General features: G+C 35.4%; 1 protein-coding gene across 2 annotated transcripts; it reads right to left on the bottom strand.

The window, feature by feature from the left end:
* Positions 1-1,868: 1,868 nt before the first annotated feature.
* LOC129873087 (vacuolar fusion protein CCZ1 homolog B-like) lies at positions 1,869-15,694 on the bottom strand. Of its 2 annotated transcripts, XM_055948090.1 has the most exons (11): positions 15,470-15,694; positions 13,438-13,634; positions 12,685-12,778; positions 11,143-11,323; positions 11,007-11,045; positions 10,794-10,903; positions 7,355-7,450; positions 5,842-6,297; positions 4,054-4,209; positions 2,674-2,903; positions 1,869-2,310 (listed from the first exon to the last, which is right to left on the bottom strand). In XM_055948090.1, exons 2-11 carry the CDS (start codon positions 13,617-13,619, stop codon positions 2,283-2,285), a joined length of 1,572 nt encoding a protein of 523 aa, XP_055804065.1. In that variant the 5' UTR covers positions 13,620-13,634; positions 15,470-15,694; the 3' UTR covers positions 1,869-2,282. The 2 variants fall into 2 exon arrangements, with proteins under 2 accessions (XP_055804065.1, XP_055804066.1); XM_055948091.1 differs by lacking the exon at positions 11,007-11,045 and having other exon boundaries at positions 15,470-15,693.
* Positions 15,695-16,253: the final 559 nt, after the last annotated feature.

The following is a 16,253-nucleotide window of genomic DNA, read 5'->3' on the forward strand; positions in this document are numbered from 1 at the left end:
AATAAAAAAGAGTACGCAAAAATATCCTATTGTGATACAATAAAAAAATGTGAAATAAGTTGAAAGTCACATGCTAAGGAACTGACAAAGTCAAATAAATAATTATTAGTCTGCTGATATATGAGTATGAATTGTTCTAAATGAAAAAAAGGAAATTCTATTAAAAATAGGTTTGCTCGTCTGAGTAAAATCATTGAAGAACTGAAGGCCTCTGAAAAAATCTCTCTAATGGTTGATCACATAACAAGAATTTTCACAAGTCTTCCTCCATAGTGACATGCTAAAGTTATCGATCTTGAAAGCATGAATCTCAGGCACTCTTACATATGATAAAGTAAAAGAAGATTTCATTGCTTTTGAAAAGGCGCATTCAAACAAACGAGGTCCAGAAAAGAACAATAAAAGAACAGTGGTTGTCAAAGTCATTGAAGAAGTTAAAGGAGAAGATGAAATCACGTTAATCGCTAGATGTAGTGAAATTCTTCAAGATATCCAAAAATCATAGAAGAGGTAAGTAAAATTTTTGAAAGGAAAAATGATTGTTGATCAAAATAAAAACTAAAGAAAATGCTATAATTATATAAAAAATATATATGGACATATTGCTAATAATTGTCTTGAAGCCAAGAAAAGATGCTCAAAAAATAAAGCATTCAGCAGGAGAGTGATGAAGATGAATTAGATATTTAAAATGATGAAATTGAAAATGTTTATTTCATAGCAATTGAAGAATCAAGTGAGATAGGATCTGAAATTTGATATAACTGTGTTGAATTAGAAAAAAATCTAAACCAAGTCATATCTTATTTAAATCAAAAAAAACTAGAAAATAAATTTGAAAGTTTGTGAAATTGAAATAGAAGAAAATTATGAATTTGCAATGCAAATAGATGACTAGAACGTACAATTCTCTCGGTCATAGTTCAATCAGATTAAATCAGATGACTCACACAAATAAGTCAACTGAAAAATGTGACAACGATAAGCAAGATCTGTTGCACTCATGAGAAGCCAAATCAGTCAATTCACAGTTGTAAGTCAATCGAGTCAGTTTTGGCAAGTCTGTCATTGAAGAGCTCTATTCTAAATCTTGTTATTACTGTGGAAAATGTGATCATAAACATTATAGATGCAGATTCGTTTTACGGATTCCTCTAATTGAATTTGAAAATCAAAATCAGCTCTATTTATCTCAAGTCTAACCTCAAAGGACCCCAATAATGCTTAGATTCCTGAAGAATGTAACTATATTGGTTGCAGGAACACCACAATAAGTAAAAAGAAAAATGACAAAAAAGATCTGTTTAAATCAGTTGCAAGTAGGAGCTATTCGTTTCGGAAACAACTCTAAAGAAAATGTCAATGATATCAGGGCGGAACTACACCAAGCTAAGAGTGGTCAAATGAATTGTCGAACACCATTGACATATTAAAGAAAGATTGTCTAGTGGTCAAGGCTGTACAAATTCGTCTTGAAGGGTTGTCTTCGAGCTTTGACAGAGGTGTTTTATTTAATTTTTTTATTGTTTTTCTGTAAAAAAAAAGAGCGAAACTTTTGATTTGTTCAGTTCCATTTTTATTCTGTTGTCTGTAAAAAACAAAGAACGGAACTTTTGATTTGCTCAGTTCCATTTTTTCTTTAATTAAAAAATATAAAGTTGTTGCTTTGAAAGCTTAAAAATAGAAAATAAAGCAGAAATACTCATTATATAATTCAAATAAAACACCATATGGTCTCCAGAACAATATCTGTAGTGATGTCAAAAGAAATTCTTAAAGCCAAAAACCAACTTGAAAAGAATAAATTAAAGAAAGGCAAAAAAAAATTGAAGAAGTTGCAAGCGTCAGAGTCTTGGGAGGATAACATCTCAAGGGAATGACAATTCTTAATAACTTAACATACCAGTGGAATTCCACAAGTGGAATTGGGAAAGGGTAGAGTGAACACAGATCATACCCCTACCTCGTGGAGGTACAGAGGTTGTTTTCAAAGGACCCTCAATTCGAGTATAACATATCAAAATTAGACTAATCGACTCTAGCTGACAACCCACATTCTTTTCTTCTCTTCGTTTTTCTTCACGTTTCTCTGATTTCCAGAAAAAGGCGAAGATTCGACAGGGTGAAAATTGATACTTGAAATTACAAGGAGAAAAAAATGCATCATTATACAAGTGAAGTTTATTTACTTACAAACAGTAGAAACATTTGGACTAACAACAAAATAATAGCTACAGCGTTCCTGTCTCTCAGCAAAATCAAGAACTGGCTTCCAAGTTCTATTACAAAGAAAAATCGCCACTGCAATACCTGTACAATTTAAGAAAGTTAACATGAGACCAACAATATTCCAAAGATAGAGTTAAACCCTTTTCACAGCAATAGGTTTACTGGAAAGTGTGTGTAACTTCTATACACAGAGCGCAAAAGAATTTTCAACGAAATTCGTAACCTGAAAAATAAGGCGGATTGTACTTGCTACAATATAATTTGTTTAGGGTCAGATGTATATAAGTTAAATCCTATTGGGAAATGTAAGAAAACACGGAAGAGGACTTATTGATGCACATGTAGGTTCAAAAATCCTTGTGATTTCAGAAGCACTTCTTGGTTAGAAGTGAAAACTTTCAGTAAGGTATGATTTGGCTTAGAAACTTTCCTGGGAAATTTTACCTGTCACTGAACTTTTCAACAGCCTCAGAAGCATAAAGAAGGGTTTCATTGGCTTTCTCAAGTACCATATAAAGCTCCTTCCCTCGTGTCAACCGAGAAATCACCCAAGCACCATTTTTTGCTCTAATGCATATTTCTTGGTCTTTCTCGCAGTCAGAGCCATCACATTTAGCTCTGCTCTTTTCTAAGTCAACCTCTTCTCGGAGCTTACTCATTGCAACTAAAGAATCCTGCACACGTTATCAGACTTTTTAGAGTAACAGTTAAATCTAATTTTACAGTACACAAACCTGATTACTACGGCTATTTCATCCCGCAAGAAAAGAACATTACTGAGTCATGATTAACTCTCATTAAGCAAATGTTTTGTGAACTTGAAAAGAAACTGGTCACCTGGTAAATGTAAAGTAAAACAGGCACTCATGCAAGAAAGTTATATAAAACATGTATTGAAAATCATATTTACTGAAAATTTTCACTTTGACAAAAATATTGATTGAAAGGTAATTGGGGTTTAATAGGTCACCTAGTACAAGAACTCTAGGAGCAGATTTCGGTTCTATACATCTCTAAAAAAATGCTACTAAATAAATGTTTGTCAATAAGTGGATGGAATTTCCAAAATAACAAGCAACCAAACACCGAAATATACGGAAACTGTGTGCCACAGAGATTCAGAACTGTCCGACAAACTAATTGGTGAAACATTGTACCATTAGTCATTTGTGGTAGCCTAATTTTTCTTTTCTAATTTTCAGTTTTACTTGCTTGTGGCAGATAGCTCACATTAAGAGTGCAAGGTAGCCAAAAACCTCATTATGAGCCATATGCAAAAACCTAAACATCATGGCAGCCACAACAAACACCTCACCGCCAAAGGAAGCTAACAAGAAGTCTCCAAACATATCAAATTACATGGGCTCCGAAATATAACTTATCCAAAAAACAAATTCCCTTAAAATTATAATAAATTTACTTTACCAATACTTAATTTTGTATAAGCTTTCCGACAGCAAGCACAAAAAGATGCTATTCACCCATACAATTATAACTCCAATAAAATCTTATCTTCAAAAATTCAATTATATGGAGATTCTACAAGCTTTCATCTTCTTTGATGTCCTGCTGCGTCAACAAGTATGTTGCAGTACACATACAACGTGTCAAAATGTTAACACAGTTAAGGAGCAAGAGCAGCCGGAATTAGAGAGAAGAAATAAATCATTAACATCTTTACTATTTTCATATGCCTATTAATAGGCAAACACATACGAACTTCTGATATAGTCAAAAAAAGCAAATGAAGCATTATTATATGTAGCATCTTGAAATGAAGTGAAAGCTTTGACAACCAAAATAAGGAAAAGGAAGTGATCTAACCTTTGTAAGTGTCGTTACTTTTCCAGGTGGGGATGCCCGAGAGATGTATCTATCACCATCCACAAGTAAGTAGCGGTAACCACCCACATGATATGCATTCTCGCCACCCCATCCTCGAGATAGTTTCTCTTCAACTTTGAATATCTTGGGTGATGCCTAAAAATACAAGAGCTGTCATTAACTGACCAAGATAATAATTCCATCTATCACAATTATGCTCACCAAAAGACGATTAATCTCAAAAGCAGATAATATTTTCAGCAAATGAAAATGGGATTTCTTCAAGGTCAAGCTTCAATTCTCTGCAATTTGGGGCTTCTAAAAGTCAAAGTATGTTTTTCTTTTCAAGAAACTTTGCAGAATCTTCTTGCATCAAGTGATTATCTCTATTACTTGTACCCATACAACTTCTGGGGTGTCAAACCAAGACTAACTTGGTTAGTAACCACTACGAGCCACTATTTTAAGTCTTCTAAGAAGGCATGTAAAACCTAGAGCACCAATATACAGATCGGATACGTATTTGTCAACTAAATAAGGCACGAAAACAACCGAGGAAAGGAAACCCAGGACCTAATACAGTGAGCTTCTTAGTAAGGAAATGTTCGAGTTTAGAATACAATTAAGCTGATACTATTATAAAGTTTGTCAACTAAATAAAATATACACGAGGCATAAGCAGTTATCTCCCTTCCTAGTCAAAAGAATTCACAAGAGAAAAAAACATGGGATACAGAATGTCTAGGACTGACTCAACGTTTGTACACCAAGGAATTGAGTTAACAACCAATCTTAATTACATCAGAATGATTTAGTAGTTTGTAACTTCTAATTTTGACAAGGAAGGGTGTATTATAAATCTCCTTTCGTTTTATATTCGCAGTCAGATTGACCTCAATGTGTCAGTGTGAACCCATAACAAAATGCAAGATTGCACATACTGAAACAAAAATGAAGAATTGGTGGGACGATTTACTGTCCATGAAAATTCAAACTTCCATGAGATACACAGGCCTGGGAGTTTCTATAGATTTCAATGAAGGAAAACTTTTAATCTATTGCCAATATAAACTGAAAAGAGTTCGGTTTTCCTGCTCATAAGAGATAGGCATTTCCCATTTCTTCGTTCAACCCAGCTGCAACAGTACAATAAACTTTTATTTCCTTGATTGTCCATTCTGCCGCCAGATAAATTAGGTTTATTGGCCACCTCCTTGCCAGCAACTACTCCAACATCCTCCCCCTCCCCTCTTGCTAACCATCTATCCTTGTATATACCCCCAACAAAAGAAGAGGAAATAGAGACACCTTCCTCCTTATATAGGAGGTGTGAGGTATAAAAAGGTCCAAGCTGCTAATCAGTCCACCATAGCGACTTTATGCAGTTATTTTCTTTTTTGAGAACTGGTAAGTTCTTTTTGAAATTACTGCCACCATTGTTAACGTTAACCAAATGCAGAAAATGAACAAGAACCAGGCAGATATTATTAGGCTAACCCTTATCCATAGCAAATGTAAAATTAAGACGAAAAGATTATAATTAACTCAATGAATTTTCTCTTTCAATTTTTCGAAAAGAGGTCATAGAAAAGCTTTAAGATGTAAAGATAAATTTAAACCCTTCCCAACCCCTAGTGCTATAAATTCCAATTTACAGAATGTTCTAAACAAAGCGGTCCTAATTTGGAAGTCAGTGAAGGTCAAAATAAACAGCCTACAGCAAGTAGCAAGTTAAACAAGGACCAATTTATTTTCAAGAAAATAAGACCATTTGTTGCATCGACTTACATTCTCCAGAATTTGCTGCTTCACCACCGACAACCCTTGCTCCCCATTGTGTACAGATGTGACAGGAATGAAAAGTATTATGGTGAGGCTCCTATGCTGAAAAGCACAAAGATACATCCTCTCCTCTGTTTGCTTGAGCCAAATTGTTGGACTGCTAGGACTCAAACTGCCAACTTCTGTGCCCCAAATATCAGTAACAAGGAAACCATCCTTCCCTTTGGACCATTTCTCATGATGTAAGGGCCTAACAATCTGATAGCTACGAACTCCAACTGGAGAAGTATCCCGTGAGTTGTAGTACCGGTCCAGAACAGAGTTAGAGCTTGTCGATAAAGACACAGACGCATTAGAAGTAGTGCTTCCTTTGCGTAAATAGGACCAGGAGCTAGCTCCAGCAGACAAAGCATTTGGGGTCAACCTCATGACTGTATACGTGAACAGGTTAATCAGGTCATCCTGAAAAAGTGAATAGTTACCATTCATGATTAGAGCAAAACATTACATCTAAAGGATCCCCCATATATAGTTGGTCTATGCATATATTATTGATTTTGAATTGCAACTATATAACAAAGTTACTAAAGATAAATCTGGGAACTGGCATAACCTGACCAGGATGGCGTAGTTAAGTTGGGACCAGCCAGGCTTGAACCAGCCAAAGCTGGTTTCAACTTAGCGCTGGACCGGCAAAAATTCTTATGGTTTGGGTCCGGCCCCAGACCAGGACCACTAACCAATTATACCGGTTCTTGGTGGGCAGGGCCGGGGGTTTATTTAAACTTTAACATTGTATCTATTTAAATAGATTTTGGCTATAATTATTTTGAAGAATGTAAACTGTAACTTTTAAACATTGATAATATTGAAAAACGTAAATGTAAGATTGTATTTGTTTAATAGTTTCTAAATTAAAACAAGAAATACTTGTGGAAAAATAAGTAAAAAAACAATAGCTATTAGCCTATTAGATTTAATAAAAGTACAAAAGAAAAAAAAAATCATTTCATAAACAAAAACTTAACAAAAGAAATCCCAATCTAATAAAGTGAGACAGCTTATTCATGTTCGAATATATATTGTTCTTTTGTGTTTGAAACAATTTTGACCACTTAATTTCTTAGTTCAGCTTTAATCCAACCTTTTAAGTGAACAGGAACCTCTGGTGTATTCCTCGAGAGTAAGCTCACTTGTCCCTGTACAGATGCAACGGCATAAACTGAAATCACTAATTTTAGTTTTTGTTTTATTTTTTGATTGGTAGTGTTTTTGCCCTGCCGATCAAGGCCGGTCCAATTTGGAAGTAGTTTCCCCTTTGACCCACTTTATGGGCTAGAAGTCCTTAAACTGGCCCAAGCCTAGTATTTAGGCCTGGACTACCCAGGCCCAGTTAACCTTCCTGGGCCTATTTTCTGGGACAGTTTCCTAGGCTAACCCTATCCAACTGCCAGGTCTAACTAAAAGTATGAAAGGAAAATTTCAAGTGAAAATGAGAGAGAGAGAGAGAGAGGCCTACAGGAGAAAGAGTTGTGGACACCAGCAAGTCCTGGAACATGATCAGTGAGTAGCTCTGTTTGCAGCCAGCACATGATTCTAGCACTCTTACAAGTGACTGCAAATGCCAAATGCAAGAAACTGTAATTAGAATGGCAAGAGAACAAAAGATGATATCATATGCACAATAACGTTAGCCTTATTAACAAAAATCTACATTCAAGCATTGGATTTCATACACACCTCAATCAAGAGGGGACATAAAAAATAGAATTCCAATCATCAGTTAGGCCATACATTATTTTTGAGAATTGGTAACATTGTATAAGGGTATGCTGGAAACCTTTAAGAAAATCAGAAAAGAACAAAAAGTAATACTTACAAGGATCCTAAGAATTCTAAAAATTGATCTGAATTCTCTAATCCTTTACACCAAAAATGGAGAATCTCACAGTGCTTATGCAGAATTTATCCATCCCACCCATCTTTCTCCAAAACCCATTTGTCTCAAGGTGTTCAGCAGGAAACCCCAATTTTATGCCTTTTCAATGTCCAACTTGCACATTTCCCTTGAGGTATTTCCTTTCAACCTAGACTCAACACACTCACTTGCAATTAGAACAGCATCCATTCCATCTTCCTTTAATAAAGGTCATTTCGTTTTTGTTGACAAGTTTATCAATCACCCTTTTCAACCATTCTGCCAGTAATTTTACTATCACTTTATAAGCTCCAGTAATCAGACTTATTGGCCTGAAGTCTTTTAGTTCAACAGCACCTGCTTTCTAGGGGATGAGTGCTACAAAAGTAGCATTAAAGTTCTTCTCAATCTTCTGCATAGCATAGAATTTTTGTATAGCCTTTATGATATCCTCTTTCAGGATCTCCCAAAAGGGCAAGTAAAAGGATATGGGAAAACCATCAGGTCCGGGTGCTTTCTCCATAGCACAAAGTTTTAAGCAGCCCAAGATCTCTTCCTCCTCAAAAGGACTCTCTAGTTCCATTTGCTCCTCCACACTATGTTTGTGATCCCCTGTAACAGTAGCTTAGGCCTCCACTTCTCTGGTTCTTTGTACAAATTTTGGTAGAAGCCTTTGATAGTCTCTTTGATGATAGAAGGGTCATTAGTATTGCATAGAGATTAGAGACTCAATCGAATTGTACCTCTTGTGCGAAGTAGCTAGTCTGAAAAAACTTAGTTTTTTAGCCCCCTACTTCAGCCACCAATTCTTGATCTTTGCAACAACAACAAACCTAGTATAGTCCCAAAAGTGGGGTCTGGGGAAGGTGGAGTGTACACAAACCTTACCACTACCTCGAGGAGGTAGAGAGGTTGTTTCTGTAAGACCCTCGGCTCGAGTAACGAGCATCAGAGCAGCTAATAGAACAATACAAAAGTAAAAAAGACAGAAAATAATAAGGAAAACATAACATACCAAAGAGGGGCAACAACCATAACCAACAAATGTGATAACTGAAGCATAGTAAATAACGAGGAAAAACAAAGGTCGTAAGATAGGACAACTACAATACAAATGCTACTACAAGTAGTAGAAAAAAAAGAATCGGGAAACAGATATAATGCACCAAGCTATCCTGCAAGGAAATTAGACAACATTCAATTACCTACTAACTTTCTACCCGAATCCGCGACCTCCATAACTTCCTATCTAAGGCCATGTCCTCGAAAAGTTGGAGCTGCAAACAACAAGGATTCTTGATCTATGCCTCCACCTTATTTCTTCATTCTTAGCTACTTGCTCATAGTTGATAGCCAAATTTGTTTTCTGTTGGATCTCCTTCTCAGTGAGCATTCTTTGTTCTTACACAGATTCCCATTTGGCCAGCTCCTCCATAATCGCCTCCTTCTGTGCTTTACAATTGTTTTTGTTATTCTTACTCCATTCTTTCATCTTTTCTTCTAAGAATTTCAGCTTTTCTGCTAGAACAAAACCTGGGGATCCCGTAATTGCAAAGACCACCCCCACAATTTCACCTCTTCCTTGAATCCTTCTCTGTGAAGTAGGACTTCTTGAAATTCAGATGCCCACATGTCTGTAGAATTGAGTTGTGGTCAGATCCCAACTTAGGCATTGGATTGCCTAATAAGAGTGAACTACGTCTCCCATTGTGAGCAATAGAAGTTGCTTGGTGCCCTTCCCCTCTTCTCCAAACAGCTTCACTTTGTGGGGTAGTCTCTCTAACCCACAAAGGTAGGAGTAAGGTTTGTATACATCCTATCCTCTCCAAACCACATTTGTGGGATTGCACTGGGTATGTACGTTGTTGTTGGAGAGATTATATCATTCACTATGTTTGAATTCTAGACCTCCATTAAAGTTGTGTAGCACAGTACTATGTCTAGGAATGTGCCGAAAAGGTGGTAATGGACTGCGCCCTCTTAGTACAAAGTGCATTTTGAAGTTGAGACATTCCAAAAAGAAATGTAGTTCACATGAATTGCCCGAAGAGAAAAAGAAACAAGAAGATTGGAAAGACCACAAAAAATATCAAGATTTACTATCTAAGATTTAACCAAATTACATCTGTTATCTATATTCCTATAGTATAGTAGTTGTAGGCAACATCTTTTAGGCAACTCAAGATGAGAGTTTTAAACTTAAAACACTGTTATCTTTACAAAAGAGAGATGGAGAGAACATCAAACTACAGTTTTTCATCACTAAAGCTGTTATTAGCTTAAGTTTTACCTTTGTAGCTCTAAACATATGTTCTAATAATGTCAATGAGGCTATAGTATATATGCTAAAAGGTGGAAGATAAAGCAAGTCCACCAAATGTTTGATATGATGTTTGCTATGCTGAGACTTCGGAATTTTTGGAACTATTCCCCCAACTACATGGGGCTAGCCGATTAGAAGGCTAGTGTAATAGCTAAAGGAAAAGACTATGGTGATAACCAATTTTTTTCTTTCATTCCTTGAATTTGAATTCCATTACATGAAGATCTCGCAGCAATCAAGTAGGGACACGTAAAGTGTAAAAGCAGTGAACAAACATGTTAAGGATAAACCTATATGCTTGAGTTAATAATCTTTATTCTGCCTTACACAGTAGCACATTTAATCTTTATTACGTCATTCAGAAAATGAAAGAGCCCCCAAGTGTAATGACAGCATTACCAATCCCTAAAAAGATAGTAGCTGGGATTTTCTTGGACATCAAGATGTCATGACCTTTTGGCAGAATCTACCATGTGAAAAGAGTGAATTATGGTGGCTTTAGATTAGACCAGGGAAGCCAAAACTTGCTCCTAACTAACACAAATCAAAGCAACTGTGCAAACTTGATCAATTTCTGTCAACAAGAAGAGCACAACAGACACATGGAGCTGAGCAATATAATGAATAAATCCAGCAAAACAAATAAATCCACTGATTTATCTGTTCATCCCAGCATAGCCAGGTCTTCAGTGTAATCAATAAACTGACAAGACAAACCTGAACTTCAAGTGCTGCTTCCCTCCCAATAGTCAACATCTGTACCATTCCACGCTCCTTCAAAGAGTCACGGAAATTTGGCAAGTGAAGCTTCTTCCCAGAAAGAAAATCTGCCACAGAGAAAAATTCATAGGTGAAGCATTCAAGATGCAGTCTAATGTTCAAATTGCAGAAACTGAAATGAATTATTAGATACAGAAGCTACAGTATTACCCCAGCAGCAAAATTCCAATGAAGGCCGCTTTTCAAATGCTGACAATCATGACTTGCAATGAAATAATTTGAACAGGAATATTTTCTTATAAAAGTGATGAAATGCATATTTTCAAGGTAGCTAATGATGCCTCACCACTTAAATAATCCATAATGAAATAATACAAATGCGTCCGGGTAAGCCCTCCACTTGGTTCTCTATCAAGTAATGCTCTTATGGACCCATGAAACATCACAAATAGAGAGTGAACTTCTTTAAGAACACTTCGTAAAGCAGCAGTCCGCCATATGGCTTCTGACTCACTTTTTTCCACCACCTAATACCACCAGAAAAGTAAATACATATCAGAAGAGTTATAAAGCATAATAAAAAAATTTATGCAATGGAAATAAAAAGTGAGGAAATTTGAGTTAGTCCAAAAGTTATGTGCATCAGAACTTTCTTTTTTCATAAGAAAGTCATACTCAGCTTCCTTATCAAAAAGAGGTAAGTCATACTCATCTTTTCACCAACAAGAAATGATAGTCATGCTTAATTCATTCCATCTTCTCCAGTCAAAATTTATTACAGAATTTCTGGGAAATCTATTTCACAGACTACTACGTATACAAATCATAGGATTGCATTAAGCACACCCTACTGAATTAGAGATATTATACTCATCAACAGCATAGAAAATATGGATACAACTCCATAAAGCACTGATGTCTCTCAAGGTTGTTGTGTCTATGTCCAACATGAGACCAACCTTACTCCATTGTTAGACCGTTGACCACATGTCTGAGCATGCCAAGAAGTAGGGACCTGCCATGGTCAGTAGGGAAGTTTTGCAACTTTGTTTGGCAGTTTATTTAGACTTCAAACAGAAGTATTATGGAAAGAAATTTCCTTTTGAGTTAACACTTCCCTTTTCATCCTCCCTAATCTAGTCCTCAATCTTCTAGACGTCAGTTCACTGCATGTGATAGTCCAGGAACTGTTCATGAGTAAAATTATTCAAGTATGGCAAGGACAAAACCAAGAAGCAAGTCAGGATGTACCAGCAGATTTTTTTTCTTTTTTGTTGGATGAGGTAGTGGTAAGGTTTGCGCAAACTCTACCCTCCCCAGACTCCACTTAGTGGGGTTTCACTGGGTATGTTGTTGTTGTTGGATGGCGTAAATTTTTATCTAGAAACAGTACAATGATGGTACTGCAGCAAATATTAAAAGAGGGACTTGTTTTCCATTAAATTTTCAGATTCTAACAAGCCTGTCATATCATTCAAATTCAAAAGTAAATTCCGTTTCATACTCACAGATGTCAAATCTGATGCTATATAAATCTGATGGTGCAGGATGTAGCATCAGATCTATGAAATTTGTGAGTTATATATCCACTTATATCCAGCAAAGCTTACATTGAGATTATAGCCAGCCTCCATAGTGATCACACTTTCAAATTGTAGCAGACTAGTAGGCAGAAGGACAGACCAACATCATATAATCTCCCAAATCAGTTCAGATAATAAGTGATCACCACATGTAATTATTTAATCCGATAATTGGCAGAATTTTCCTTCATCCAATTCACCAGAAAATTCTTTACAATTTAACCATGACAGGTAACATGAAATGCCAGGAAAAGTTCACTAACTGGACAAAAGAAAAATGATTATACGAGTGCAAGAGGCCATACCATCACCATCCAGATATCACGCTCTGCCTCATAGAAAACATGGGAGTGCATCTCTGCTTCTATAGCCTCACATGGAGCCTCTGGAGAGAATATTCTGCACGGAATGAAAATATATAAAAAAGATCATCATATCACATGAAAGAGCCATCTAGCGTACAACCGCAAGAAGTTGACAACAGCATCCAGATGGCCCAGTTCACATATCAAGGAATATCTACCTTTCAGAGCAAGAAAATGAATATAAATATAAGATGAACTATTCTTGGTCTTTAAATAACACATCCACGTCAGAATCCCATTGCTCTTCATTAAGAAAATCAACTTCAATCTAGGAACAATCATCAAGCTCTTTTTTAAAACATCTTTAATGTCTCTAATATGAGAATACACAAACATGAGCTCAGCTATCTTTCTATCTAAACATATGGCTGAAGAATCCTTTGGATAAGAATGACTATTTACAAACGGAGATAAACAATGAAAAATGTATCCCTAAAGCTAAGAACTGAAGCTATATCCAGGAATTCAGACTTAGAATCACATTGCAGATCAGTTATCGAGACAGTATTAAAGGAGTAATATAAAAATATAAAAAACATAGCAACCAATCTAGATATCCCATCTTTAAGCAAATGTTTTTCAAAGAACCACATGATTTTTTAAAAAAATTTGTAAGGGTAGAGAACCACATGAATTTCTACTCTTTCATAGATAAAGGTGCAGATATGTGAGTGCCAGTCGCAACAAACAAACCTGGTGAATGTTATGAGTCCTTCACTAAGCCCTATCACAGAGAGTTGGGTGGGGAAAGGCAAATCAGAAGGAAAGAAATATAAAATCTTGTCCAACTCCTGCCCTTCATGTTGTCCCCTTCTCAAATCAAATATGCACAATTTCATAGCTTCACTAACAGAGCTTGCAGCCGACATTCCCATTTATCTGCTCCCTTCCTATCACCGAGATATCAAGTTTCCAAATCAAAAATTAGACTGGGTTCACAAACAAAAACAGTGAGTATGAATTATCATACAAGATTTTATTTATGTAATATTACAACACGCATGCATTACTCATCAAAAGTCTTAGGGGTAATACATAGTTAACCCCTCAGCTTGTAACCAAATCCCTTTCACATCAAAGTTTCACAGGAACCTTTTACACACCAACCAAACATGTCCCCAATGTGTCACCTCTTTAATTACGTGGCAAGTGCATATTTCACACAGAAAAAGAATGAGTGAATGGACCACTTATAGTTTCTTATCTACCAAAAAAAAAAGTCATCTCCTTCCCCAAGACAAACAAATCCCACCCTTCTCCAATGGTGGTTCAGCCCTAATTCTCAAAACAAGGCACTGATTCACAGTTTCAATCTGGTTTTCAAGCTTCCAATCAGTAATAGCAATCGAACTCAACACAAACAGTCCAGTTCCAAAAAGGGAATCAACCGCAACTTCAAATGTTAAGGACCCAACTGCTATAAGTCTATAACCAAGATCTTAAATCAGTTGCAACTTCAATTCTTAACCCACAGTAAGAATTTTCAAATATGTTTTGTAGCACAAACAGTGTATCCACTCGAAATTCAAACTTCAAGAAAAAAGAATTTTCAAGAAGTTCAAAAAAAAATCTGTACAAACTCTTTAGTCAGCAAATAGATTCTATTATTTAGCCCAAACAATAAGGGGACTCAAAATGATGGAATCAATGACGGGTGAAATTGATGATGGAGTGAAAATGGCGGAATCAATCATGGACTGAGGATGTCTCAGAGATATTTGTGGAAATGTCAATTGAGGGAGTGTTAAAAGGGTTCTTGGGGTGTTATCGGTTGTACATCCAAAGGTGAAGAGTGGTGTTTCACGGCTGAAAATGGGTGGTAATTTTCTGGTAGAATCTTTGAGGAGTGTTCTGCGGTGGACGATGGATTGAGGGACAACGGAGGTGGCTCCAATGGCAGGGGAAGCTACTGGGCTCTTTTCTTCTTTTTTTTTCCTTAGCCTTTTCATTTATTCATTTTAAGTGTTCCCTTAGTTAGTTAATGTCACGTGTCAGAAACCCATTTATGTGTGACATGCACTTTATCAAAAGAAGTGGTCAAGCACAAAGGTGATGTGTACTAAACAACCTGCTAAAACGTTTGGTGTGTAAAAGATTCCTCGTGAAATTGAAACGCATAAATTGGATTTGAGTACAAGCTAAAGGGGGGAACTATGTATTAACCTAAAGTCTTACCAAAGAACAACAACCAATTTTTAAAGACATTGTCTCTTTCTTCCTCTCTTAGCCCTCTCTTTTATTGGTAGCAAAATTAGTTTGTACTACAACTAACAATATGACTGCCAAAAAACAAAAAAGAGAACCCAGTATCTTTACATACAAACAGTAAAGCTACAGTTCTTTTGATTTATGTTTATCTGAAACTCACAGGATTTCTTCTACTACTTAAGACCAGAACAATTCAGCAGAGACAAAAAAGTGGGGGTAGAGTCACCCAGTATCACATATTAGAGTACAAATAAATAAAATTTATCAACAATGCAAAATTTTGAGAAAGAAAAAAAAAAAAAACCTAATTTTTACATATAAAAACAAAGAGCAGTATATCATTCAAATTGAGGAAATCAAACCCAACCCCAAAAATAAATAAATAAACAAAATATTATAGGTCATGAGTTATGATTATGAAGAATTAAAGAGGACCCAGATCAGAGATGGCAAAAAGAAAGAATCTTGCTGAACCCATAAGCAAAATTGATATGTCAAAGATGAGAAGGAAGCAGACCAATTTGGCGTTCATATTCTTGTTGTTTCCACTGGTTGCCAAAGCTGTTAATTGATCGAAATTCAGAAAGCGGAAGTGATTACTTGGTTGTGATTGACATTTTGCGATTGTTTCCACAATGGTTCTGATTAGGAATCGAATCTACTAGAAGAAGAACACTCTCTCTGCGTTTTGTATGTGTTAAATCTTTGCCTCAAAATTTACACCATTCATGTGATTCTATTGCTAAGTTTTTAATTGGAGATTTTAGATTATAAAATTATTTTTTTAATTTAATAGTAATTTTTTACTTTCATTGAAATTCAACTAAAATTTTAAAAATAATGAAAAACAACACTTGTTCAAGTATGAAAAAAGGAAACTAAAAAAGTGTAATAAAAACAATCAATAATATATCCAACATAAAGCATATCGAGTTAAACTTAAATAAATTAACTAAAATAAGTAAATGAAGGTTTGCTTGACTAAGCAGTTAAAAATTATTTATTTTGACAATTCGTATTTGCCTAATTTATTTGAAATTGATAAATATATTATATTGGCTAATCTTTTTTAAAAAGTGTTTTAAAAATCAAATTAAAAAAAAAAAGAATAAGTATCAATGCACATTTACTATTTTATAGAGAAAAATTATTCTATATAATTATTTTAAAAGACTTTAATGGTGTTTGTACTTTTAATTAATTAAAAAGTATATTTCAAATTTTCGACCAATATAATATAGAAATAAATCTAAAATAAATAAACTATTAATATAATACTAACATCATGATTTGAATATACT

Source organism: Solanum dulcamara, chromosome 11 (assembly GCF_947179165.1).
Source record: "Solanum dulcamara chromosome 11, daSolDulc1.2, whole genome shotgun sequence".
NCBI lineage: Eukaryota > Viridiplantae > Streptophyta > Magnoliopsida > Solanales > Solanaceae > Solanum > Solanum dulcamara.